Source organism: Mirounga angustirostris, unplaced genomic scaffold (assembly GCF_029215605.1).
Source record: "Mirounga angustirostris isolate CCGP_5_RB_7025 unplaced genomic scaffold, mMirAng1.0.hap1 SCAF_2, whole genome shotgun sequence".
In the NCBI taxonomy this organism is placed as follows: domain Eukaryota; kingdom Metazoa; phylum Chordata; class Mammalia; order Carnivora; family Phocidae; genus Mirounga; species Mirounga angustirostris.
In genome coordinates, this window is record NW_026991710.1 from 88,541,028 (window position 1) to 88,568,561 (window position 27,534).

A 27,534-nucleotide genomic window follows, 5' to 3' on the forward strand; every position below is an offset into this window, starting at 1 on the left:
GGCATCTGTTAGGTGCTCAGTAAGTGCTGGACATTGACTAAACAGGTCAACTACCGTAAGTACAGAAGTTTCTGAATTCCCAAGACAAAGGGCAGGAACAGTATCATTCCGAATTTACTGAAATTTTTATGAATGCAAATCAGGAGCTCCTCTCTGCAGTTCTTATCAAATGGCTGCTCTCTGAAAGGAGGCCAGTGACTTCAAAGGCTGCAGGATCAGCCCAGCAACGACAGCAAGAGAAACACTGCAGACTCTGATAAAGTGAAGGACACCAACCAACTGGAGAGCTGTTGAGATGGGGGGGGGGGGGGGGGGAAGGCAGGGTGCACAGGGCCAGGCACTTTTGTCTTTCTGGGAGAGGGTAGAAGGAACACCTTAACTTTTAGAAAAAAAATTCGTAAGTGACAAGAAAGCACAATGACAACTGTGACATAAAAAAAAGATGTCTGAGATAAATTATAGGACAAAAATAGACTTCACCTAATCTAGCCTAAAATACTATATAATGTTGATCATTAAGGACACAGAACCAAATACCAAACTCTGAAGTATAGAAACCTATTTCTGCATGATTTTTAGGTTTCTGCTGATTTTTAACACAAATAGCGTTAAAGATTTTGGAGTAAACAGAAGACAGAGTAAATCAGTGAATGTTGGTCCTCAGCACCCTGCACTTGTGAGGGTTTTCCACTGAGAGGCAGAGCATGGAACGGCTGCTGTCCATACCTAAGTGTTCAGTAATTAAAAGGACAACATTCTTGGGGGGAAAAAAAAATGCAAAAATCAAGTACAAAAGCTTTGTGTACGTACTTTCTACTAGAATTACCTCCACTACGATGCAGGGCCTGTGACTGTCCCCTCTGTGCTCCTAGTGACCCAGCCAGGAGGCCAGCTCAGAAGAGGTCCTCCATTAATAGCCAGTAAATTGAATTAAACATGGATACCATCTGTGATACTGGTGTCCAGCTATCCTGTCTGGTCATCTATATGAAGGGAGGGTCCTCTTTTCAGTCAGAGAGAAGGCTGCCACTCAGTTTAGAAGAGTTTTGATATCATAAAACTATAACGATGGCATTTTGAAGAACCCAGGGAATCTCAGTAAAGATCAGGAAAGTTTCACAGAGGAGAGGGCAACTGGGTTAGGTCTCAGTGAGGGATGGGGGTAAGAAGGAAGGCATATAACATACATGAACAACCGTCGGTGGTGGGTGTCACTCCCGTTTCACAGTTCAGGAAAGCAAGAGTGAAAAACTCAAGTATACTGCACAGGCAAATGGCTGATTGAAAATTCCTATCTGGTACCAAAATGTCTACAGGCTTCTCTGGGAAAGTCCACTGAAATTTCAGCACCAAAATGAAGTTCTAAAAGATTAAGCGGGGGTCATCTGGTTCTAGCCAAGAACCAAATGACCTGCAGGCTACTGCTCTCTCCTGAGAAACACTGCAGACCTATTCCTTCCTTCCTCGGCGGAGGAAATGGGCTTTGCAAGCACAGGGATGGCATGTGTGGTGGCCATGGTGTGTGGGGAACTGCTAATAATCTTGTTTGGACTGAGCATAGGACTCATAAGGGCTAGGATGGAGGCAAGCAAGAGAGACTGAAGGGATTGCCCAGGAGAGGGTACAGGTAGACAGATCCACACTAAGCGGTTTGCATTTTATTTTCCAGACAACAAAAAGCACCAACTGTTTTTAAGTTGGGAGGTGGCACAATCGATTTTTGTTTTAGCAAATCCCTTTGGGGGCAACATGGAGGATCAGCTGGCAGAAAAGAAGCTGGAGGTGGGAAAATTATCCAAAGGCTGGTCCAATAATCCAGACAGAAAGTTTGAGCATCTGAGTGGGGGCTATGGCTATGATGAGAGCAAAGACTCAACTGACGGAGGCCACAAGGACAGGCCTGATGGGACCCGGATGTGGGCTGCTGCAGAGGGAGCGGAATCAAAGGTAGCTCCTTTGGGAACAGGTCGTCACTGGGCAAGATGTCAATGAGCTGTGAATTCAAAGCTCAGCAAAACTAACTCAACTTACAAAGCCGGTTCCCACCAGGGCTGGTGGCCAATTGGTCAAAAATACGGTCACTACAGTAAAACAACAACAACAACTAAACGGCACCTATAAATGCTTGACTGGGATCTAGCAATGGTTACCAATAAAGAGAAGAGCCTGATAGCAGAATACAGTTAATCAAGTCCCCATGCCATATTTTTAAATAACAGAAAAAAGTACATAAAGCTCCTCTTTCTCACTAGAAATATATTACTTTTAAGTATCTACATATCATCTCCACTGAGAAGAAGTCTCTACGGAGCAAAAACTTCCAAGTCCTGGGCTGGAATGGGTCTGGGCGCCTCATGCGCAGCCCTGGGCTTGCAGAGTAAGAGGGCTTGCTGGTTTTGTCCTTTGTTTCTTCAGCAGGTCAGTAAGGAATGGCTGAGAAGAGTTAGGGGAAAGGGAAAGAAGAAAGATTCAAGGGGCAAAAGGGGAAGGAAGGAAAGAGAGAAACGCACACTATATTGCAAAAACATAGCCGGTATAAAAACCATCAGATTTTTTTTTAAAGCACTAATTTGATTTTGGTGGAGTTTCCTCTTTAAAGGAGCAGTGTTGAATGCATCAGCATGAGCAAGAAGATTCACAAGCAAGTTGCCTCTGTTTATAACTAATGTCAGCAGTAGGACCAGAGAGTCGTTCTTACCATGTTTCAGATGTAGGCAGCTGTCATTCTTGGACCTGTACCTGCAGAAAATTGTGTCTTTAACAAATTTTCATTGAAGAGGTTTTTGTACATTCCAAATACGTAGTAGCTACAACATCCTGTGGACCTGTTTGCTTTCCTTTTTATGGTTCTTATACCAGCCATTTTTATTTGTGCATACAAGTAGTGGGCCTCACTTTTAATGAAAGAAAAGGGGAAATAAATAGAACCTCACTGGTTGATGCATTGAATTAACACCCAGGAAAGGTAAGCCCTATTGTCATGTTTTCTATTTTCAGAAAACCCAAGCCACAGAGAAGGTTCTCAAGGACACACATAAGGTAGCATATTATAAAATCAGAACAGAAATTGTTATTGTGAGGAGCTGTGCACACAGAAGCACAGCAGAAGTGTCAGAGAGGATGTAGACAATGAAAGCAAAAACAAGACAAAATCCACCACAGTTAACAACCAGGATTCCGGGGGACAGGGTTTGGGAAAGGAGCGTTCAGACGTACCTTCACATAATCACATTTAAAAGAAAGGTCTTTTAAACATTTCTAAAGACTCTCAGGAAGGAAAGCAGAGTTTAGAAAGTCACAGGGTACAGGTGCAGAATAAAGCAGGGTGCAGAAGATGCAGACTACTTTAAAAGGTGTTTGTCATAAGCAGGAGAACTGACTGGGAAGTCATATGGTGCCTACCTGATGTCGATTCCTGGAGTTTCTCTCTCTTCCTCTTCTTCTTCTTACCCTGGAAGAAGACGGCACATGGTCACGGTACAAATTAGATTGTGAACACAGGCAGGAATGGGACACAACAGAACAAAAGGCAGGCAGGCAACAAAGAAGGTGCCTCCTTCTCGCTCTCTTTACCATCTGTACCTAGAAACCGAGAGCGAAACGAGAGAGAAAGTTCTTACCTCTTTGTGACCTTTGTCTCTACCGCTCATGCTTTGCTATCGTACTAACAATGGAAGAGGCCTCCCACATACACACTAGGGTAATGACGTGCTAGGCCTGTGGCCACAGATGCCCATTCAAGCCAAGCCCACTTACGGAGGCATTCTGTTAGCAACCACCACACTTAGAACCCACTTCTGGTGGTGGTCATGATAAATCTTCCTTCCTGTCAGTTCCACCATGTAATTAAACATTCATGATACTAGGTGAAGACCCTTAGCCCCCATGGCACAGGCCTAACATCATCAAGGATAGCGGCAGAAAGGTAAGATTGAACCTGAGAAAATGAAAGGTAATTTCAAAGACCTATCTGGCAAATTTGGACCTTGTTTCCTAAAACACACAATAACATGAATACTCATGCAATCTTAAATACATCTCGAAATCACCTTCGGCACAGATTTACAATTTTAAGTCTCATTTATAGTGCTCCAATTTTCTGTTTTTCTTCATAATTTCCCCTAAAAAATAATTATAATAGGGCCTAGACACAGTACATATTCAATTTATATGTACAGTAAATGGCCAACCTGGATTAGGACGGTATTTTCAAATAACTGTAACAGAACACATATCACATCCAATAGTTCCAACTTACGTCGCTGTAATAATCACATTAACCAAGAACAAAACATAAAACTATAAGGTTACATTGAACATACTGTGTGAATATATAAAAGTCTGTATATTTATGCACCTCAGGATAGTTTTTCTACATGTCACGTGACCTGACCGCTGAAGCTTTAGCGCTTTGGAAGGTTGACTCAAACTAACCTCCCAAACAGCAGATATTCGTGACCCTGGGAAATGGCATATCAAAAATCATGGAGTTGTCTTTAACACTATTATTAAAAGCAGTCTGGGAGGAGGGGAACAGAGGGAGATCATACTTCTCCTGGGTTTCCTTCCTTTCAAATGGCATTACTGTGGTTTTCAGAAGACGCTATGAGGTGGTTTCATGTGTCAGGAACTTCTCCTCACTTTCTCCTCCTAGCTCCCATTTGCCTTTCAACACTCATCTCAAGAGCCAGCTCTTCCGGGAACCTTCTCAGCCCCACTCACCTCTCATCTCCTCCGGTCTGGTCGGTCCCCACCCCTCCCCCTCAGGCAGACCTCACCACCAGAACCCAACTCCTCCCAGCCCCTGTAGCAGGCTGTGTCCCTGAGGCCCTCACCACATGGCCCTTGGCTCCTAAAAGCACCACCTTAGCATCTCAGCACATCTCTGCCACTTTGCGCCATGCCCAGCATACATGACCGTGGCCTGAGGTGTCGGACTGCTAGCGTCTTTGAGAAATAACCTGCATTAAATTCTAGGTATGAACTAACATTTCATGGTAGACAAAAAAGACCTAAGTAGTTTGGATGTACTAATGTCAACTTACACAAAAAACTCATTCAGGTGTGGCAAAAATAAAAATATTCTTCATTAAAATCATATATAATACTGGGGATATTGAGCATTAAATTTAAAAGCTCTAACAATACAAATATCTGGCTGATCTCACCTAAGAAAATATATGCACTGCTGACTTATGAAAACTTCCGTTATAAAAGTTATAAAAAATAAACGGGCTAAGAACTGAAGTTATAAAATCTATGATGCCACAGAATAGAGCACTGTAATATTAAATACCTGAGATATAATATTTAATATGATGAGGATAGGGATAGCGATCTGACACCAACTGCTAAGATACAAGGCATGTATCTTGTTTAAACGCCATTCCTATGCTGTTACTTTAAGAATAATCTCTTTAGCTAAAGCGCTATCACTTGATTAACTTCTGTTTACCTTAGTAATTAATAGGCTTATATTTATTGTTATAAAAATTGTATGTGACAAAGCTGGGTTTTCCCTTCATTCCAGGGGATCCCACAATCAAGTTATGCAAAACAATTTCCTTTAAAAATTGTGCAGAACATCTTTAAAGGTAAATTCATATTATGCTGGCTTTCTTCAAAACTACTTTCTTCTCATCTCCCCACATGGAGAAAAGGAGAGAGGGACAGAATATGTGTTTATCTCTCTCTCTCTCTCTTTTTTTTTTTTAGATTTTATTTATTTGACAGAGAGAGAGACACAGTGAGAGAGGGAACACAAGCAGTGGGAGTGGGAGAGGGAGAAGCAGGCCTCCCGCTGAGCAGGGAGCCCGATGCAGGGCTCGATCCCAGGACCCTGAGATCATGACCTGAGCCGAAGGCAGATGCTTAACGACTGAGCCACCCAGGCGCCTGTGTTTACCTCTTTTTAAAGTTTTATCCTTTACCTAAGATTCAGAAACAGAAACTTCCCTCAAAGACATTCAATAAGCAATGTTAAATCTGTACAAATTCACAGCACAGCATAGCCTTTGCATGGGTCAAATCTATCCAGAAAGATGCTAATTATTGCCCAGAGAACAGAAGCACAGCTCAGGGGAGAAAACTCTTGAATTACAGCAGTCTACTTAAGAAGGCGCTGGGAAGACTGTGCTAGCCTGCTGCAGAGAAGGCAAACTGCACAGATTTTGAAAGTCAGGTAGACCCGGGTATAACTGCAATTTAGCCACTATATGGCCGTGGACTAAATACTTAACCTGTCTAACCCCTCAATTTCCCCCATACTGCATTAAAATGCAATACTACTACTCATGACCCTAAATTATTACAAGGATTAGAAAATATCACAGAAAACATTTAAGACAGGTCTTGACAATAGACATATGGTAGTTATTAAAGGAAGCAAACAGGAGCTCAGGAGGGTCCAGGGAGCCGCTGCTCCCAAGTAGCAAGCACCATGACTCTTCCTTCCTGCGTCATAGTGGTAGCCAGGGTTTAAGCTTCAAATCCTGACCAGTAGAGACTTTCTGCAGAGCACATTACAGGAAACAAATGTGTTCCAAAAGTCCTGGTGTTCCATTATATGGGATGTATGACCTCAGACAGGGGGCCCCATAGGACCATCTACAGCAATGGTCACACATTAAATTATATATTAATGGCTTCACCCTCACCCTTTTTAAAAGGGACAATTCTACCTAATATTAAGGCTGTCCTACTTGGCTTTTCTAATGCCAGGCTCACATGGAACACTGAAAACGATCTTCAAAAATTTTAAATTAGGAGCTTAAATAATCAAAATTGATCCCTTCCATAAAGTATAAAACTGAAATATATAATTTATAATACACTTTCTCAGTAATAGCCTTTGCTGTATCAAGACCACGTTAGTAAAACCTACAAATTCTAAAGTAATAAAATAACGGGCCCTATAAATGGGGTATTTCTGGCCAACAAGGACAACTTAAAAAATATAATACCTACTCCATCTGAATAAAATATGTAATAGACATCAAGGTACAGTACTACGAAACAAAAAAATTCTTAAATCTAGCTTTAGTCTGTGGCAAAACAGTCACTTGAATACATTCTTTTTTAAGAATTAGAAAATATCCTTTTGAAAAGAAATTTGACAATAAGTATCAAAGAGCCTTTATAATGTTTATATACTTTAACTCAATAATTCCACTACTGTGAATCTATCCTACAGAAATAATAGCCCTAAACACAGAAGAAAAATTGTTATGCATAGATATCTTCATTGTAGGATTATTTCTAATTGTAAAAAAAAAATAGTAACTTAAATGTCTAAAAACAGGAAAAAAATGGTTAATTGTGACATTCACTCAAAATAATGTAATATAGCCATTAAAATTGATATATAGAAACACTATGCTGTAACAGAAAAATGCTTATTATATATAAAAGCATTACACTAAAGTGTATGTACACACACACACAATTATATCCAAGTTAAAAAACCATATACACAGAAAAAATACCTGGAAGATAATGTAACTAGTTATTACTCATGTCACCTTTACAGGATGAGATTATGGGCTTTTAATTTTTATTTTAAAGATGTATTTATTTATCTGAGAGAGAGCGAGCACGAGCAGGGGGAGGGGCAGAGGGAGGAGAGAATCTCAAGCGGACTCCTTGCTGAGCGCAGAGCCTGATGTGGGGCTTGATCCCACAACCCTGAGACCATGACCTGAGCTGAAATCAAGAGTTGGCTGCTTAACTGACTGGCCACCCAGGCGCCTCGAGATTACAGGCTTTTTTAAAAAACTGCTTTTCACCAACATTTTTATGGATTTTTTTGGATTAAAGTTTTACCTTAAAAATGTATTATATAACCAGAGGAAAAAAAGTATGATAGCTCAGAGCTTTCCAAATGTAATATATCCATGAAATCTTTATTATAAAGTTCATTAACTTCCCAAAATAGGAAAGAGTACCGCCATTACATATACAGTAGTCCTCCCTTATCTGTCACTTTGCTTTCCACAGTTTTAGTTACCCCTGGTCAAGCAGGGTCTGGAAGCAGACAATGCTCCTTCTAATGTGGCGTCAGCAGGTCGAGAGCAGCCTAACATAACATTGCAACACCTACATCAGTCATCTCACTTCATGTCATCACGTTACCGTCTCACCTCCTCATGAGAAGAGGGGGGAATACGGTACAATAAGGTATTTTTAGAGAGACAGACTACACTGACATAACTTTTAGTACAGTATATTGTTATGATTGTTCTATATTATTATTGTTAATCGCTTACTGTGTCTACTTTATAAACTTTATCATAGGTATGTATGAACGGGAAAAAACATAGTACATACAGGGTTCAATACTATTGGTGGTTTCAGGAATCCACTGGGGGTCCTGAAATGTATCCCCAGCGAAGAAGGGAGGATGGGGGGAGCCACTGTACTCTAAAACACATTTCCATCACAAAAGTAACAGAAAGGGGGCGCCTGGGTGGCTCAGTCAGTTAAGCGTCTCCCTTTGGCTCAGGTCATGATCCCAGGGTCCTGGAATCGAGTCCCATGTGGGGCTCCCTGCTCAGCGGGAAGTCTGCATCTCCCTCTCCCTCTGCCTGCCGCTCCCCCGGCTTGTGCTCTCTCTCTCCCTCTCTCGCTGTCTATATAAATAAATAAAACCTCAAAAAAAAAAATAATACAAAAGTAACAGAAAGAATGAGTGAAAGTAGCGAGCTGTTGGTATGCAGAAGAGCTTACATAATTGTCTCTTGCAGACCAGCCTGGATACAGCTGCATATGTAGCTGTCTTTCCTTCCGTGCTAATTCGTAATATTTAGCCTGCTCTTCACGGGAGAGGGCATGCCACTAAAACAAAAAGAGGAAGGAGAACAAATCAAGTAAGCAAAAGAGAAATAATATTACATATTTCAAACATCAAAGAATGAAAATATTAAGCACTTAAACTCTGATTTATTTTTAAATGACAGAAGAGCAAGTCCTGCATAGACCCACTCGGAGTCTGGAGGTGAGAGTGCAACTCAAACTTTGGTCTCTATCCTGTTCTCCCATATCACATGGAACACATCAAAAGCAATTAAATAGCCGAAGTAAAATGATCTGTCACCCACTCTTTCTCTTTTCCAGTGTAAATTAGAACTTTCACTGGTGAACCTCAACACCCAACTTAGTGCTTTTTCAGTCTGTACCATATTCTGGTATTCAAGACCAAGTACCATTTATCTATGCAAAATGTGATAATTTCCAGATGTCTTTTCCACACAGATGCATCCTCACCTCACATGGACACTCTCCCACTCTGTCAATATGAAGGGTCTGAAACCTTGTTCCTATGATCCTGTCTATAAAGCAAGACGTCAAGTCAGTCTGTCTCTGTCCCATCACCCTCTCCTCACACTACCTGTCTAGAGGGAGCATACCGATAACACGGTCCAATCACATGTGCGCTCCTTATGGCTATGGTTTTTAGCTTCCTTCTGATGGAAAGCAAGGAGCACTATCTAGATTTCTTTTGCCATCTAGAATCTGAGACTGGAGTATCTAACCTGGAGAATGTAATGGCTGATATCCTCCTGCAAACTTTCCATTTCCCTTTTAATAATTGACATAATTATGTATCATATACAGCAAAATAGCTTGTGTACGCAAGGCATCCGTTTGGAAATTTAAGCAGCTTACATTTGCACATTGCTTTGCATATGTTTGCACACGACTCAATCTAGGTGCCCTAGCAGGCAGTTTTCAAGTATTTTCCCCACTTCTTCAGTGCTAGGATCTGCCAGTAGAACCTTCCAGTAGAACCGGCTGGGCTTTGGGGGACCAACTAGCCAGAGAGGAGGGCACGGAGGTAAAGCCACAGGAGGGGCAGACCTGACCCACACTACACACACCCACACCCTGGGTCAGCTCCCACCCGCCCACTCCTGCTCGCCCCAGCTCTAGGGTGCTAGGAGGGTCTTTCTCATTCATGGCTACCCTGCCTAATTGATTTTAATTCCCCTGTCCTAGTTTTAAAGAATAAGGAAAAGAAAAGAAAGGTGTGGCTGAACTGGAGTGGGGAAAGGACAGAGGAGTGAGGGAGAGGGGCAACGAAAGAGAAAAAGGTCTCCGGGAGGAGGCTCCTGAGGTATGGCTAGGCAGCTTTCCTCAAGAAAACAAACACCTGCTGCTCCTGTTTGTTTCAGGACCAGGGACCTGATCTCAAGAAGAACGCTGAAGCACCTTCCGCAGCACCCACCCTCCCACTCCAGCTTCCAGCACAGGCGGTGCCTAAGGGCAGGGCCTCGGATTCAGTTCCTCTGGAAGCCCCTGAAACCAGCCTGGGCCTCAGTGTTGGATAGGACAGATGGCTTATTTTTAAATCACTTTAGAAGTGCAGAGTATCAAGTAGTTAAGAAGCAGGACTTGGGTCCGAATCTGAAGGCAAATCAGGTAATATGCCTTTCTTTTAAAAAATGATGGGGGGCCGGGGGAGCCGGACATGCTGGGGAGGTGGAAGGAAAAAAACCCTGAAAAAAAAGTTACCTGAGACACAGTTCTTTGTACCCGCAGAACGAATACAATTAGTGAAATCAAGCCTAAGAAGGAGGCGTGTCTGAGGCAGTGCTGCGAGTTTAAACCAGGCTTCTCCCAACCACTGGCCTTGCTTAATCTGGAACACTGACCCAGTACTGAGACCTACATAGGGCAGAAAACAAACTGGACACAATGGAAAAGATCTGCTTTGATTGTCTGTTGGGGTTTTTTTGTTTTTGTTTTTTAAAGAAAAGACTGATCATTAATATTTACACAGTTCTGGTGCTAAATGTGATTGGCAAGAGGCAAAGTGTTACCAATAAGGAACAAACAGGGAGACAAAAAGGAAAAAAAAGTAAAATTATAACTTTTGTAAATTTGTTTATCCATTTGACAAGTCAGAACTCTCTTAAACTAATGCAATATACATCAGTATAATTTTATATAGTCTCTGTCAGCTTTATAACTTGCTGAGAAAACCTGAAATAAGTTTTATAAAATTTCTCTCTCAAAATATGTATGGAGGTTAGGTCTTCTACCCAAACAACCAGTTATTTTTGAGTTAAAATGGGACATTTAAGTTGACAAAATGATCCCAGCTAACAAAACTAAGCAAAATGCAAGGAGAAAAAGGCCACGAACTATTTACTTGAATTTTCAGTTGCTTTTAGTTCCCTGGTATTTCTAATATTTTTAATCTACCCACAAATAAAAGATCATTTACCAGAGTAAAACAGTAGGTAAAACAATGGTATTAAAGCCTTGTAAGTGAAAACAAAAAGTCTAGTACAAACAAGAAATATGGTCTTTCTTTATAGGAATTTCTGAAACACAATGGGCTTTTAAAAACACTTTTCTATCTCTTGCTTACTGAAAAACTGAATTTAAGAAAAAAAAATCAGATTTCATTGTCAACATTTCCCAAGTTGTTGGGAAAATACCAATTTAACTTTAGAAAATGTATACATTCCAAGATAAAAAAAATTCTCACAATAAATTTGCAACAAATGGACTTTCCTTACAGCCTGGAAGGTCTGAAAAGGCTTCTTTTAAAGTAAGATTTGTGGTATTATTATTTATAACATGAAGAAGAAAACTTTAATTCAAATGACTGAACATTTCTTTTTAGATATACAGTATAAATGAATAAAATAAAAAAGATAAAATGTGCCAGAATGGATTTAAGTTCTACTTTTAAGAATTCTAATTATCCCAGTGTAAAACTTCATGATTTTAAAGCAGGAACTTTAAAGAACTAGCAAGGACTACCCTGCCAGAGGGGAGTTATGAAAGGATAGAAAACCTGATCTTAATCAAAGATCTCAGAGACCTATAAATAGAAACAGGTGTCCAAATCAAAGACAGAGAGAGATCCCAAATGAGAACCATCTTTTAGGACACACGCTCTGATCTGGGGATCATTAAGGGAGCTGAGAAAGTAGCAATTGTTGGAAATGTGCATTAAAAATAGGAAGCATACCTCCGTATCATATCCTTACTTACTCTCTCGAGCAGGAAAATAATTCCCATTGGAGGGCCAGGGGACCTTTAACTCAAAAACGGGAAAAAAGCTAAGAGTTTTATATAAACTGAAAAAAGAACATCAACGCTTCTTTCCCTCTGGCTTCTTCTTTTAAAGGGTCAGGGGGAATGGTCATCAGCCTTTAAACTTTTAAGGCGACGTTCCTCAAAGATGATGGGAATCATTTATCCCTATGCTCTGGCTAGGGAAATCACTGTAATTATTGTTATTAAGTGTTTAAGAATCCACAGGGAGGGAGAGTATTGTACATGGGGCACCAAGAGAGCTATAATCTGCCACCACACCCTACCCCCTGAAACCCTGGTGTCCTGCAGATTGGAAATAACTGCATTTTTATTCTATCCAACAGGAATCGATAATGCAAGAGAGCCTACTTCCCTCTATCTCTTCATGTGGCCTGGAAATCTTCTGCATGTCTTCCATTATGAATGTCGAAATTTATTAGGTTTGTATCAAACATGGTAAAAACAGCTAAAACACAATCATCTAAGTTTTACAAAGGTCGTTAGACCTTTCTCGCCTAAATGTTCACTTACAAATCATGAATTTCTTGAGAGGTTGCAAAAACAAATACATAAGGTCATAATTTAAGTAACCTATCACACATATATGAAGAGCATCAACAAATTAAAATGAAGCATTTCTAAAATTATAATGTAATATTAGAAAAATTCCAATTTTTTCCACCACTCCTCAGATACCTAACGTTTTAAAACCTTTTCAATCCTGAGAAAAGCACCTGGAAAGATTTACTGGCCTCTGGGTGGTGGTTGGATAAAGAAATCTTAGAGTGCCTGTCCTAGTTGTAGCCTAGTGCCTGGTATACGGTAGGTGATCAGAAAAGTATCCTGGCACGAGTAAAAGAAGGAATGAAAAGAAAGGAGGCAATGCAGAAACCACGCACATATACACTTTAAGACCCAGAGAGCAATTTTTCTAGAATGAAGACTTCTCCAGCTCATATAAATTCGTCCAGTTAAAGCTTCTGAGTAGAACAGATCTACTTCTGTCTTGGAAGGAGTGGCCACCTGTGTTTGCCCAGTTTCTTCTAGAAGCGTGGCTGGTACTGCAAGGCCTTTCTACAGTTCCCTATGTGGGCTAAGTGCTTTCTTGCCTCAGACACGAGTGCACACACCTGTCACTCCATCTGGGGAGGGTCCACCTCTCCCCACTAATCACGTGGTTAATTTCAACTCCTCATTCAGGTCTCAGCTTAAATACCATTTTCTTAGAGGGGCACTTCCCTAGCCCCCTGTTATTCTTTCTCATAGAATCTTACTCTTTACATTCACAGTATTTATCACAATTTTAATTATACACTGGTGATTATCTGTCTAGCATCTGCATCCTGTCACAAAACGTTAAGCTCCATGAAGACAAGGACCCTATTTTATTCAGCAATTATTATCTAATGCCTACTAGAGTACCTGGCACATAAAAGACACCCAATAAATGGTAACAGGAAAAACAGTTAACATTTACAGGAGGTTTTCTATGTGCCAGGTACAATCTAAGTTGTTAACAATGCATTCTATCGTTTAATCCTCCTAAAGATTATTATCCTATCTTCTGTTACTTCCCAAAGTGGCTGTGATTATACAAACGCATTCTATGATCACCTTTAACGAAACAGTTCCAAGGTCACCATAAACATTTATATCCCACCCCCCTACTTACCCTTCTGCCTAGAATCTGGTTGATAGCTGCACTTTCTTTTAAAGTACACTCAGCTACGACATTCGCTCTCATTTCTTTCATGTATAACATAAAAGCATTCAGAGGCTTCTTAATGTGAGGTCTTTTTGGCTCCTGTTCCTTTCTCTGTTCATGCTGAGGCTTCCTAAAAGGTGGTTGGGATGGTGTGGGGGGTGGGGAGGGAGGGACAGGGGAAGGAGGACATGGGAGGAGAGAAGCAGAGCATCTGTTCATGTCACCAGTCAAACTCAGGCCGGGGACAACTCTCTAGGAGCTCTATAAGCACCCAAAACAGCATCAAATTAGAAAAACAACTCAGTAGGGGTAAGGATCCTTTGGTTTGAGAAAGTTTACCTATAGCTATAGGAGTGTTTGACGAAAAATGGGCCCTGAGCCTGCGCTTCTTGGTTACCTCAGGAAAAGCCAAACACATAGTATGGGTGGTTATTCCTCTTTCAGAACTGAGGTTCTTAACTTTTTTGGGTCAAGGGCCCCCTTGAGAAGCTAATGAAACTTTAGACTCTCTGCCCCAAACAAATGTATGTTGGCTTTGCCTACATGTGCAGGGGTTTTATGCACTATTATATGCACTCTGCCACCCCATCCTCCTGTCCCGGTCTACAGACCCTAGACTAAGGAGTTCAATTACTAATCTCTTCAGGGAATTTAGTCCTGCTATAACAGCCTTAGACAACCCTGGCCTGACAGGGGATCCTGGGCTTGGTTTGCCCCTTTCCCTTGAATTCTGTGCTTTTGAAGCCTCGAGCAGGGTTAAGTGCATGTCCGGAAGGAAATGCATGGAGCCCTCCGGCCTACTGCCCCCAGGTACCATCAGGTGCAACAATCAGAACCCAATTAAAACCTGGTAGTGAATTGCTAAACAGCTCAAGATTATTCAATGCCCACACTCTGAAGATTACTCCATTTTGGTGAGGTTCCCTTGATCTTTTGAGGTCTGTGCTCCATTCCAATCTTAAAATCAGTGCACTGAGTATCAAGCTGCTTAAAGTCCTCAGGGGCAGAACTTTCAAGACAGAGACACACTGATTTTCATAATCAAAGAGAGGGAGGAAATGTTCAACAACAGCAAGACGAAATTGTGTTGAAATCCTCAGTTTGTTAAGGCATTCACAGGTGAAACCATACGCATACTCACACGTGCATTAGGTCGCTGTCAGTGTGGGGATGCTCCTGTTTGACCTGAGGCGTTACAATAGCTGGATGAGGGATGCCAGTTGTGTGGGGACCAGGAGGACCAGGAATCATATGATGGGAAAACCTGAAAGAAGGAAAGAAAGGAAAACATATGTACTAGTGGCTGTTGTAGCAAAAGGAGGCAGACTTCTGAAACAATCCACTAACTGCTATTGGCTGAAAGTGAAAACACATCTCTACACACAGGAGTAATTATGAATTAGAGTGGGCCAACAATTAATTTCTCTCTGTATTCAAGTGGAAATATTTATACTTATTCTGTGTATAACAGAATTTTTTTCAAACTAATAGAATCAGACATTTTTCCTGGGAGGGCTCTGGGTCGTAGAATTAAAAAAAAAAAAAAGTCAATTTTCTTGCAAAGCAGTTTTCAAAGAAGAATTTCAGTAAATGTAATTGCTGGAAACATAACACTTTATTAGGATTTAGCTTTTTAAATGATTTTTAAATGAAAGCTAAAGACACCACATTAAAATATCTCTGCCTACATTCCTAAGCAAACTGTCGCATTAAGTCTTCTCAGATGGTTGGCTTCTTTATTGATATCTGGAGAGAACAACTGAGAAAATAAGGGATGGGAAGTTTGTTTTCAGTCCCCAATTGAGTAAAGCTGCCATCAGCATCTTCTAAAATAATCTTCTATACAGAAAGAAAGTACTATTTGAAAGATCTAGTCTTATGGAAAACTGGTAATAAAATTAAAGGAAGGCTACAGTTCTGCACCAGGTAAAAACTATACACACTAAAAAGGCTTTTCTCCTGAGTACGCTTGGTAGAGCATTAAAAAAATCTTTAAATATCCACAACCGTACAACACAAAGGAGGGCAACTGCCATGCAAGAAAAATAAAAGTACTTTCAATAAATGCTTTGATAAATTTGAATATGCTTTAGACATTTGTGCTTTTCAAACGGTTTTATTTACTTATTTATTTAGAAGTAGGCTCCACGCCCAACGAGGGGCATGAACTCACCACCCTGAGATCAAGAGTTGCGGCGTGCTTTACTGACTGGGCCAACCAGGTGCCCTGTTTTTCAAACTCTTTTAAAGTGAACATTTAATTCAACAAGAACAATGTTCTCAGGTCTTTTACCACAGTCAGCACAATTAATTCCTTCATCTGGGAAGGAAAGAAGGAACTCTGCTTAGATCAGAAACAAATTTTTAAAAATTAAGGAGGCATGGGAAAAATACAAATATTTTGATTAAGTAATGATGCTCTGCTACATGTACTGTTTGCAAAGATACATGATGCTGGTTATTTGCATCGGAGAAAATCCAGTCACCCAAGAGTTCTTAAAATGTTAAAAGGTGTAAAAATATATTTTGGGGGAAGGATATTAATTTCATCCCCCTCAACCAGCTCGATTTCCAATTTACTGAGCACATAATGATTTTTTAAAAAGCTGAAATTCTCCCCAGAAATAGCCAATTTCATACCTATATAATAAAAAGTGAAGATTCACAACCAACTGCTAGCCCAACAGCTTGACTTCCAGCACAATAATGCTAGCTCCCTTGAATAAGCCACATCGAACACGCAGAGGATGCACAACAAATGTGCGTGTACATCAAGCACAGACACCATCCTTTCCAGAAGCAAAAGCATTTACACAGAGCAGTGTGGCTGGCAGATCTCACAGAGCTTCGCTTGAACTAAAACATGTCCACACAGGGCCTGATTCACACACTAGGACACACACCCCGCATGGCCTGACAGCCAATAAGCACCATTCTTTCTCTTCTGACAGCCTTGGTCCAGGAAGGCTCTCAACTCCCTGGGCATTTTCAAACACTGTAGCATTAAACAGATACAACTTTCCTCAAAGAAAGCAAATTACAGAACTCAGACCAAACCAGTCTTTATCCTCCCCCTTACCCCACTCCCAGCATATTTTGAATCAAACAAGCTCTTCTTAGAATGTCTGCTTTCAGGGCATTTCACATCCCACAGTCAGGTGGCAGTGAATTCTTTTGGATGCACCGTTTCCTGGGTGTTGCTGAGCCCATCTCCCCAAGGGCTGTGGCTGGTGCTGGTGGGGTGCAGCGTTTGGCTCCACCCAGGGCTCTCTGCGACACCTAGTGTGGGAGCCAGGCACACTGCACAGACAGACGCGTGGCTGAGTTATGCACCCTCCTAGCCAACCGAGAGGCAAGCAGAGGCGCACAAAATGCAAGCGCAAGAAGAGCAACTTGTCCTGGGGTGCCCAGTTTCCACCTCCACCTACCTGGACATGGAAGTGTCGACTGACAGTGAGGATGGATAGGGTTGCCTGAATCCTCCCGTGATGGGATATACAGGCTGACCTTGCCTGAGGTCACAGAAGAAAGGAACCCATCAATGACAAAACATGAGTTACCAACCAGCAATAAGGGTTTGATGAGGAGAGAAGAGGGGGTATTCAGAAAGAACTGCGTGGGGGTCATTACAGAGCACAGCATTTCTTCAGGTATCCAACTGCTTCACTTCTTACTCTCCACCCAGTCAAAGCACCATTTACCCTGAAGAAAATCTCCCACCCTCAACTTGAAAAGCAAACCAGGCCATGAATGACCTTTTACCCCTTCCTCTCTCCTGACCCCACTAACGCTTTGAACAAAATAGGCATATAACACATGTTTACTGAATATAACAGAACCGTGAGAATGGTGAAATAACTACTTTTAGAATCTTTAAGAAACTTCAGGGAAGGAAAGAAAGGGGGGAAAATTTATATAAAAATGAACAAATATTTTAAAAACACTGCACTCCCCCACCCCTTCATATACCCAAATAAAAGATCAATTCATTGGAATTACTCCCTCTCCACTCTGAGAATCCCATCTCTCTCTGTTTTTCCCTACATCTCACATTTCTCATTTACACAATCTTTATTCCCAGCTGCCACTCAGCACAGGATTACTGCCCCTAAGTAGTAAGTTCAGACAGAATAATTGATGTAGGTTTGGAAGTATGTGCACAATCAATTAAACTCAAACAGTTGACTGGGAGATTTAGTGCTAAAGAGAGAGAGAGCGAGCGAGCTGGAATTTCCAAGGCAGGATGACCCCTTCTTGCTGAAGAAAGATAACGTAAGGATGTCAAGGTAGGGACTGGGGCAGTGATGGGGGCTTTGGAGACAGAAGGTCAGATAAAGAAAGGAGAGAGTTCCTCTGCTAAAGCTGAAGCAGTGTTTCCATGGAGTGAGCAGCGGGGAGGAAGGGATGGAGAAGGAATGGGAGTGGGATGGGGGTAAGCTCTGTGCTAACAATAACATGATAAAAATGGGCTGCACTACGTACGTAAAAGTCTTTCTTCCAAAAATATATTTCCTTTCCTTTACCTTTATAATTTAAAAAATTTTGAAAAGAGCAGTAAGAATTTTTTAGAAATAAACAACAAAATAGAGTGTTTGGATTCTGAAGAAAGGAAGCCCAAACATCAGGTTTTCACTTGTCTGAACTCAAACTGGTGCTTACTTTATTAACAATCAAAAAATGCTTTTGTATTTTTGAATTTCTAGTTGCCATTTCCTTCACTTGCTCATTTTATAAGCAAAGACTGATATTCAGTGTGTCTAAGTTTGTTTCAAAAATAAGTTGTTCATAAAAAACTAGACAAGAAGAACCACACTGAGCACTTTGTATAGGCATAGCAAATGCCCAAAGCCACAAATTGAATCCATAAGACTTTAAGCTTCAAAGCAAATGCTACACATTTTCTACACATATTAGCAGAGGGATTCAATCCATTTCAAAGTCTGTATATTTTTTAATCTTTCAAATTGAAATGAAATAAAGTTAGCACCTTGCTTGTTGATGTGAAATTTCTTCAACTCCACAAGTGTTATCATTCATAAAGCTGATTTCCATGAATAGAAAGAACATATGCTCAAATGCCTGACTGAAGGCTACAGGAGGGATCTTACCAGCCAAGAGGTGGGGTAATCTGTCCAACACCACCTGGAGACAGGGGATAAAAGGTAGGGATCTCAGGAGCTGGAGGATGTCTGGACATGCCTGTTCAAAAGAACAATGGAGAAGTAGAGTTTTCAGATTCACAGGACATTGGACTATAAGAATAAAAGAAAAGCAATAAAATGCTTTATGCCATTAATACTTAAGGTCTAGCATGAAACAATGCTTATTGGATGCATTTAATTGCAGTCAGTCTGTTAGCCTTTCTCAAGATTTCAAAATCTGAAAAAATAGGTCCTAAATAGGACATCTTGAGGAACTCTTAAAGGAGTAAATAGGCTGCTGGTAAAACAGTGACCACAGTAAGATTTTTAAATTATTTAGTTTGCCCTCATTATTCCACTTTGGTTAAGAAAATGGTAGACAATTGTCTTGTGTAGAATGGAAAATGACAGCCTTCATAAGTAGATGGTCTGCCATGGTGCTCAAGGATTAGGTAAATTGCCACTTTCATATTTTCATTGGCTCCCTTATGGACACATAGATTTGGGAAATGTGATACCTCAGAGGATCAAAGATTAATTAGGAATCATCTTCAGCCCCATAATGGTCACATTTGATATGATTCATCTGGTCTCTGCCACTTCAGCTTCAACTAAGCTCTTCATCAAGTTGAGTCCTCTGGGCTCCAAGGTCAAGCTGTTCTGGATTAGTTGTATTCCACAGAAAATGAGAATGCCACCAAATTGTTTCTTGAGCTCACACTCCCCGGGGGCACACTGCCCTATAACTGTAAAAACCACCTAAAGATTATACCTAATCCTAGTCCCAAATGACATCTCTTTGTTTAGGCAAAAAATTTTGAAAACAGCAGTAAGAATTTTTTAGAAATAAACATCAAACTGGCATTTTTTTTTTAAAGATTTTATTTATTTATTTGAGAGAGAGAGAATGAGAGAGAGCACATGAGAGGGGGGAGGGTCAGAGGGAGAAGCAGACTCCCTGCTGAGCAGGGAGCCTGATGCGGGACTCGATCCCGGGACTCCAGGATCATGACCTGAGCCGAAGGCAGTCGCTTAACCAGCTGAGCCACCCAGGCGCCCCAAACTGGCATATTTTACCTTGGGTACAGAAAAGGGACATATGCATAAAAATGCAAAATATAAAAACTTAGAATCTGTGCATTTGGGGGGAAAGTGATTCTGATTAGAAAAACGCCACAAGTTTCTTTATATAGCTAATCTGGCCTAAAAAGGCCACTTCCATATATGAGCATGCATTTCCAGGTTTAACACCCAGAGTATGCATTCAATGGTTGTATACTGACCAATATGTGGAATCAGGTGAGCATATGAAAGATGTTCTTTATTCTGTTTTTTTACTGTTTAAAATGCCTATGGGTTTCATTTGGGTCTTATAAGATATTTAAGGTTTTGAACATATGGGAATGACTTAAGAAGTGTGGCCTTCAAAGTTGGTGTTAATTCAACTCTGAAGTTAGGACAAATTATTACTCAACTCTTACAGGAAGCAGGTAGGAAGAAGGTTTTTAATCCTCAATAGAGAGCTTACATGAGATTATCTCGTTTTGCTGTTTTTAAAAGATTGTCTCAAAACCCCCCCCCCCGACTTTTTGGCTAGAAGTGCCACTACTTTGGGGTCACAGCAGACCCCAAATTTCATACTCTGGGATTTTTTTTTTCTTGGGTCTGGGGAGGTTTGGGCAGTAGGGGTGAATCTAGTGGAGCCTACAATGATGATTCTTGACATGTCAGAATCACTGGGCCAACTTGCTGCCTGCCCCCTACCTTTGAGATTCAGAAACCTCCCCAAACCTCAGGGTCTGCAGGGGGACTGCTCAGTTTAAAACAAACAAACAAAAAAACCAGACTAACTCAGAAGAACTTTGGAAGCTTTGTGGAAATTTGAGCTTGAAAATCATGACTACAGGTCACAGACTACCAGAACTGTCTACTTTAATCCCTCTGTTTTGCAAATAGGGAAACCACGGTCTGCAATGATTAAGTGATTACTCAGGCATCCTGTTTAGGTACATAGAAAATACGTATTTTCCTGGAATTTCATCACTGGGATACAGAAGGTAACTTGCTTGCAATCACATAGCTATGCAGACAAGCCTAAAATCTTGCTCTCCACTCTCGTCCATGTTCCATGTAAGCCTGGAAACCCTGCAGCAGTGATTCTGTGTAGGAGCAGGACTGATGCAACTGAACACAGTACAAACCAGTTGGATTTGGGTTTACGGCTCAAAGGAGGAAAGAGGAAACTACATTTACTTAGCACCTGCTATATTCTAGTTCTATGCTGGTATTTAGTTTGACGGTTTCTATTAAATAAATTCCTCCTCACATTTCAAATACACCGCTCTAATGTTTATAGCTCTGAGAAATCCTTCTTCCCTGTTTGAAACTACAATGTTTTATTTGTACTTTTAACATGGTACTTAAGGTGTTCTTCATTTTGTTTTATAGTTAGTTTGTGCAAATGATTTCCTGCATGAGCTTATATACTGCTTGGAAAAAAGAGACGTTGTTTTACCACTCTAGGTATCCAACTACAGTTGTCTCCAGAGGAGGTTCTCAATAAAGACTTCTGAATGACTGAACAAATGAACAAGCGAATTAAAAGTGTTTGAACAGACCCATTCTTCATTCTGGGTCAATATTGCCAAGCATTTTGCACGTATATACTTGCATGTATATACAAGAGTACATGATGTGGCTTAGGGTCATTACATGAGCAGAAAATGGATCTGTGTTTTTTATATAGCCTATTGTTATGGTAAGATCCCAGAAGTGTGTGCCTCTCCACCAACTGCTAGGCTAGTGAAGACACTTTTCATATCATTCATTTAACTAGTATTTATTGAATACTCACTATGTACTAGAGGCCAGACACAGCACAGCCTTAACAATTTTTAAGCTTTTATAAGTAACTTTGATAATTATGGATGAAATGATTCTGGAGTCAGACTTGTATGGATCTATCAATTCTGCCACCCACAAGCTACATATCTTTGAGGAAGCTACTTAATTGTTACTGTTCTTTAAAATCAGTATAAAAATGGAATAGGGACTGTTTTGAGGAATAAATGCATGAATACATGTAATACAGTAAAGTGCTATGTGAGTGTTTGTGGTTATTTATAAGGATACAGTGGGTAATACAAAGACATAAACAGGTATATAAACCTAGTATTTCCCCAAATCTCTTTTTAACATTTTTACCAGATATAATGAGAAGAAAATGACTGGCATTAGCTTCCTCTCCCCTTCCTGCACCCGCACACATACCTCACACCAACACACAGGGAGGAAGGTAAAAATGAATGTGCTGCCTACTGTGAAATTACCCTAGGTATTTTCCTACAAATGAGAATGAGTTCTGCTGACAAACGGTTTATATTTATTTGATAGTTCTATCTACCGTTAGAGTATGGACATGATACTGTTTTTTTTTTTTTTTTTTTAAATAAAACTAACCAGCCTCCTAGGAACTTTGAAATTAGTAACTCTGACCTCAGTACCACCACGTTCTAACTAGTTTAGCTACATAATATAACTAAAAAGGCCGGCAGTATGAGAGAAAGAGAGTAAAAGCAAGAGACCTAGTGAGCTTTTTATTTATTTTTTGGTGATGAATATGACCAAGTGGAATGATATAAACCCAAAATCATGTAAATTAGTTCTTTTCAAACCAAAGTTTACATATCCCCAGAGATAAATGGTGACAAGGTATGTAAAGTCTTTGTTTACAAAAAAGTAATTAAAAACACTAATTAACACAAATTAACAGTAATTAAGACAAACACAGTGTATGGAGTAGAATGCAACAATCACACAAATTTTTAGGCCAAAATAAGGACTTCAAAGACTATGCAGTTTTCTGATCATGCCCCCTTGTTCTTTCTCTAGTTCTAGAGAGTTTAAAAATTAAAAAAAAAATTTTTTTTTTGAGAAGCAATGATATAAATTACAATTAGTAAGGCAAAACAAGGTAGGGCAGCAGAAGAGACGGAAACAAGAGAAAATATAAATGTAATTGGTAGCTAGTCAAAAACTTGTCTTTTTAAAAATAGAACCGTCCTAGAATTCTTGAAAGAAAAAACTACTGGACCATCATGTGTTATTGTTTAAAATAAGTTTGTTTCGGGCGCCTGGGTGGCTCAGTTGGTTAAGCGACTGCCTTCGGCTCAGGTCATGGTCCTGGAGTCCCGGGATCGAGTCCCGCATCGGGCTCCCTGCTCGGCAGGGAGTCTGCTTCTCCCTCTCCCGCTCCCCCCTCTTGTGCTCTTTCTCTCTCTCAAATAAATAAATAAAACATCTTTAAAAAAAAAAATAATAAGTTTGTTTCAAAGTGCTTAAAACAGGGTCTAGGACATAGTAAGCACTATGCAATTATTAAATAAATAGTTTAAAAACAGGTAAAAAAAACCACTCAAATTCTTTTTGCTAATAGCTGGTTTGAGGTTTTTATATCTATCTTTAACTGTCATCTACAGCTTTAAAGGTCCCCAGATATGTATCTCTAGCTCAGATATTGCTCTGGGATGGTGACCCATAAATTATCTACCCCTTCTCTCCCTCCAGATACCTATAAGGCACTTGAAATCACCAAGACCAAGGTCATGATCTTCCCTCTTAAACTCCATCTTCTTCCTAAAATACATTATCTTAGTTCCCTTTCTCACCATATGTCCTCCGATCTGTCTTGGATGTTTCTTACTCTTTGGAGGTCCTCGATAAAAGGAAGTAGAGGAAGGATTGGAAATGAGGAATAAAACAGAGGCAACCGGGACACATCTGCATGGGTGATTCTTAACTTCCCTAGGTAAAGGTACATAGTTTCACTCAAGCCAAAGTCCAACAGTGACTGAGTCCTCAAATAAGCTGTCTGTTTTAACAATGGATGGAAATGAAGGCATTACAGATTTAACCTACAAGAGCTCATAGTAGTGGAAAAAAACATCCAGCCTCTGAACTCCACTCTTTTTTTACACTTAAAAATTTTATTGTCCACTGTGGGTCAACGATTGGGCTGGACAAAAGGGTGAAATGCTGGTGGTGGCATTTTTACACCTTTACATTCTCTGCCTTCACATGGTTCTGTAGGATCTTTTATTTTGAACTTCTAAAGATCCTGTTGAGGTCCAAGTGTGTATGCACCTGGAAAGAAAAAAGGCCATCCTGCAAATTTATCCTCAAAGTGTGCTCTAAGCAGAATGAACCAGAAGGCTTAGAGAACCTGAGCTCTGAGTCCTACAGCCAACCCACACTCATACCCATCAGGTTAGAGAAACCAGGCATTTTGATTTTTTAGACCTCTTATGCTGTATGTTCTTCTGTAAATGATAAAGCAGCAGAACTGAGTAATAATGAAGAGAAGTAAAATAGGATTCATGTTACTTTGACTTTAAACTGAGATGGTTTTGTATTTTATTATTATATCTAAGTTGGTGCTGGCAAATAACAAAAAGAGGATAAAACGTAAGGACCAAAATGAAAAGAAATCACAAAAGACTTAAAAAGATAACATCTGAAGTAAAAATCTCCTATTTTGTCCCCTTTCTAACATTTTTCTAACACTACCATCAACACTGTACATGCAATAACTGAAGACTGTAGGGGGCACTGAGGACTGAATTTTTAGTATATCTGTACAACATACTGGTTTATACTGTGGATCCTAGATTTTTAAAGCTGTCACTTCGAAAATAACCCCTTTATTTTTTCTTCTTCTTTTTTTTAATCCTGAGAAATAAGAGAGGCAACAACAAATTCTTGTGGGCTTATAAAAAACTGCTATCAAGTTAATTCCTCATCTCCTACAAATACATTTCGATCCACACAGTGACACAGAGCAAAGACACCTGAAAAGGCATTGGAGTGATGAGATGTGGCTCCTCACTTATTGAGAAAGGCCTAAGGAGGCAGGGTCTCTCACCTTGTTTGGAGTTGACATCTGATGGGAGGTGTGGGGGGTGTGATCCTGGAGAAAAGTGCTCGTCGCTGTACGTGATGAGGGGGGTGAGAGGATGAACCGCGTGCGAGGGCTGCACCACGGGCACCTTATTTGACTGCAAAGTAACCACAAGGTCAATGGTTAATAGCAACACCCAGCTCCTGTCTCCTCTCCCAAAGAGAAAGTCACGCAGTAGCAGTAGCTGGACATCGGCATAACCCAAGAATCATCTCTGTCCTCATTACATCTTCAGAATTTTTCCATGTTAAGTACTCCTCAAGTACATGAATATCCCATCAAGAGACTATCAGTTATTTAATCAGTGTCCTTTGGAGATTTAGGTTGATTACAATTATTTCATAGGACATGAATTTCTGTATGTACATATTTATACTTCTTTTTGGGATTATCTCCTCAGGTTATGTTCAACCAGGAGTTACTGGAGCAAAAGTTACAAATGTTTCATAAGCTCTTTTTATTCATTACATATGTCTGGCAATAAAAAGGCACTCAACTCTTCAATGAACAAATGAATGAATAAATATTACCAATAAACAACCCGATAAATATAAATTTGCTGTACTGATATCCCCTTAGTTTACAGAATTTGTAATTCTATAATTGTACATCTTTAAGAACCATGTTACAGCACTTTTTTTTTTCATGTCTTATAGCTTTGTCAATCAAACATGACCATCCATTATGCTTTAGCATTACTCAGTTCATCTTCAGGTTCTCTAGTTTCTAGAAGTCTTAAATGATAAAAGGGAATTTCTAATCTTGAGTTTAACTGCATAATACGAAATATGGCTTGTAAGAACACTTTAAATCGTTAACATTTTATGTATTTTGACATTTTATATGTCTTATATAAATTTAAAAAACAAATTTTATTATTGAATTTGGAAGTCTAAAATTACCTAACAATAATACTTTTTAAAGGGTCAGGTTATTTTTTGGACTTCATCAATTTGAAATCTGGGTCTCTTTATTTGGTTAAAGTTGAATTTTTTTCTCTCTTCTACCCCCCAAAAGTGGTTGCTAAGCAAATCAAGTAATGTAAACAAGACTCAGGCAGTTTAACCTGATTAGGGAGATTGTTTTTTATAAACTCTATACCCCCTCCCCCAAAAAGAAAGTAAACTCAACACAATTATAAACATGCAAAATATATATCTGATTTTAAACTCATCTACGAATTACAGCAGTCCCAGGAAGATCTCTATTTACAAACACTACAGTAATAAGTAATTGTGAATTTAAGAGGAATAAAATACAATGAATTTTGAATATTCACTAAGTAGCAGACATGTCTTCCCCATAATTAGTTTGAATTAGTGAGATTTTTACTGTGCTATAAACTAAAATGCTTGTGAAATCTGTTTCTCCAGAAGCAAATATCTTTATTAAAAAAGAAATTGAGGAAGTACTTGACATCTGCACAGTATAAACTGCTTAAAATGTAGGTCCATATCTGAATGGCTGAGGGCCCTGTAACACAATTGTTGTGTATGGTGGTGTGGCACCTACGACATACATGCTAATTTAAATTTGATTTTTTTTTCTTTACAAATTAGATATAAAAAGTATGTTGCTCCAATGGGTAGGACTACCCTCAGGAGAATTAGGAACAATTATCCTAGTAACACTTAATTCTCTTTACAGCTAGTAATATTAATTCTCTACACCCTATCATTACAACCTCTACCCAAAAAAACTTATTAAAAAAAAAAAGGAAGGGGGAAAAAATCACCCATTTTTAGACATTGATATAGTTTCCATACTAGATTTTCCCTGTTTTATAATGATCAACTCCTCTCTAATGGCAGAACTTGCACAGCTCATATAGCCCTGGGCATTTATTAAATAGAGCGCCATTATCAGAGCCCCATGCCTTTTCTCTACATACCTCAGCACAGACATCTATGCATATAAATGTGTAAAAGGTTAAAAAAATGTTTCAATGCTTTTCAAGTGTTAATGATGCAGTTTGCCAAACATACAGAATGAGCTTCTTAAATACAAGGAATTTAGAATGCTAGAGGAGGTGGGGGTGGGTACAGAGATAGGAGGATATTATTACAAACCCTTTTTAAAATGGAAACAAAAATCTCAACACCCAAATGCTAAAATGAATATATTTCAACTCCACTAAACTGCTTTGAGTTTCATTTCAAAAGTCTCACAAGAAGCATAATTGCCAAGCAATCTACAAAGGTACTTTCTTAGAGTGCTTACAAAGAGGAAGCATTGCAGAAACCTTCTAGAAATATATATATATCTATATATATATATATTTTGCATGCCTTTCTTATTTCCAGAGCACCACCTTAAGGAACCTGCATTAGCAGGCAGCATCTTCTTAACGTCTGACCTATCCCTCCAGTCATATAGCTCAGAATCTGGTGCCATGAATTTTTGCTAAATTATGCTATCCTTGCTCTCCTCTTAATTTTACGGTTTTCAACACAGATTTGCTTTCCTGTGGGAAGGAGATAAGAAGCTGAGGATTTTAATTTAAGCTCTGGCCTTGTCTTATATTTTGCAAGATGGATACTGAAAGCAGTACTAGTAGGTGTGTTAAAGCCAACAAGGATTATGTCCATTTTTGTGGCCAAATAATAAAAGCAATATGAAATCTCAATAATATGTGTGAGCACAATTCTGAGGTTTATATTTTGCCTCCTGCCGACCACCTCCAC

The 27,534-nt window shown here is 39.7% G+C and overlaps 1 protein-coding gene across 4 annotated transcripts in view; it reads right to left on the reverse strand.

The window, feature by feature from the left end:
• LEF1 (lymphoid enhancer binding factor 1) overlaps nucleotides 1–27,534 on the reverse strand; it is a 120,633-nt gene that overhangs the window by 11,233 nt on the left and 81,866 nt on the right. Inside the window, exons 4-11 of one of the 4 annotated variants that reach the window (XM_045880615.3) lie at nucleotides 24,815–24,947; nucleotides 18,862–18,952; nucleotides 17,182–17,265; nucleotides 14,895–15,017; nucleotides 13,721–13,883; nucleotides 8,725–8,832; nucleotides 3,403–3,451; nucleotides 2,699–2,739 (exon numbers count right to left, since the gene is read on the reverse strand). In XM_045880615.3, coding sequence (XP_045736571.1) covers nucleotides 2,705–2,739; nucleotides 3,403–3,451; nucleotides 8,725–8,832; nucleotides 13,721–13,883; nucleotides 14,895–15,017; nucleotides 17,182–17,265; nucleotides 18,862–18,952; nucleotides 24,815–24,947 — 786 coding nt within the window. In that variant the 3' untranslated portion in view covers nucleotides 2,699–2,704. The remainder of the gene's footprint in view (nucleotides 1–2,698; nucleotides 2,740–3,402; nucleotides 3,452–8,724; nucleotides 8,833–13,720; nucleotides 13,884–14,894; nucleotides 15,018–17,181; nucleotides 17,266–18,861; nucleotides 18,953–24,814; nucleotides 24,948–27,534) is intronic. The other 3 variants (XM_064584943.1, XM_064584945.1, XM_064584944.1) reach the window with 3 other exon arrangements.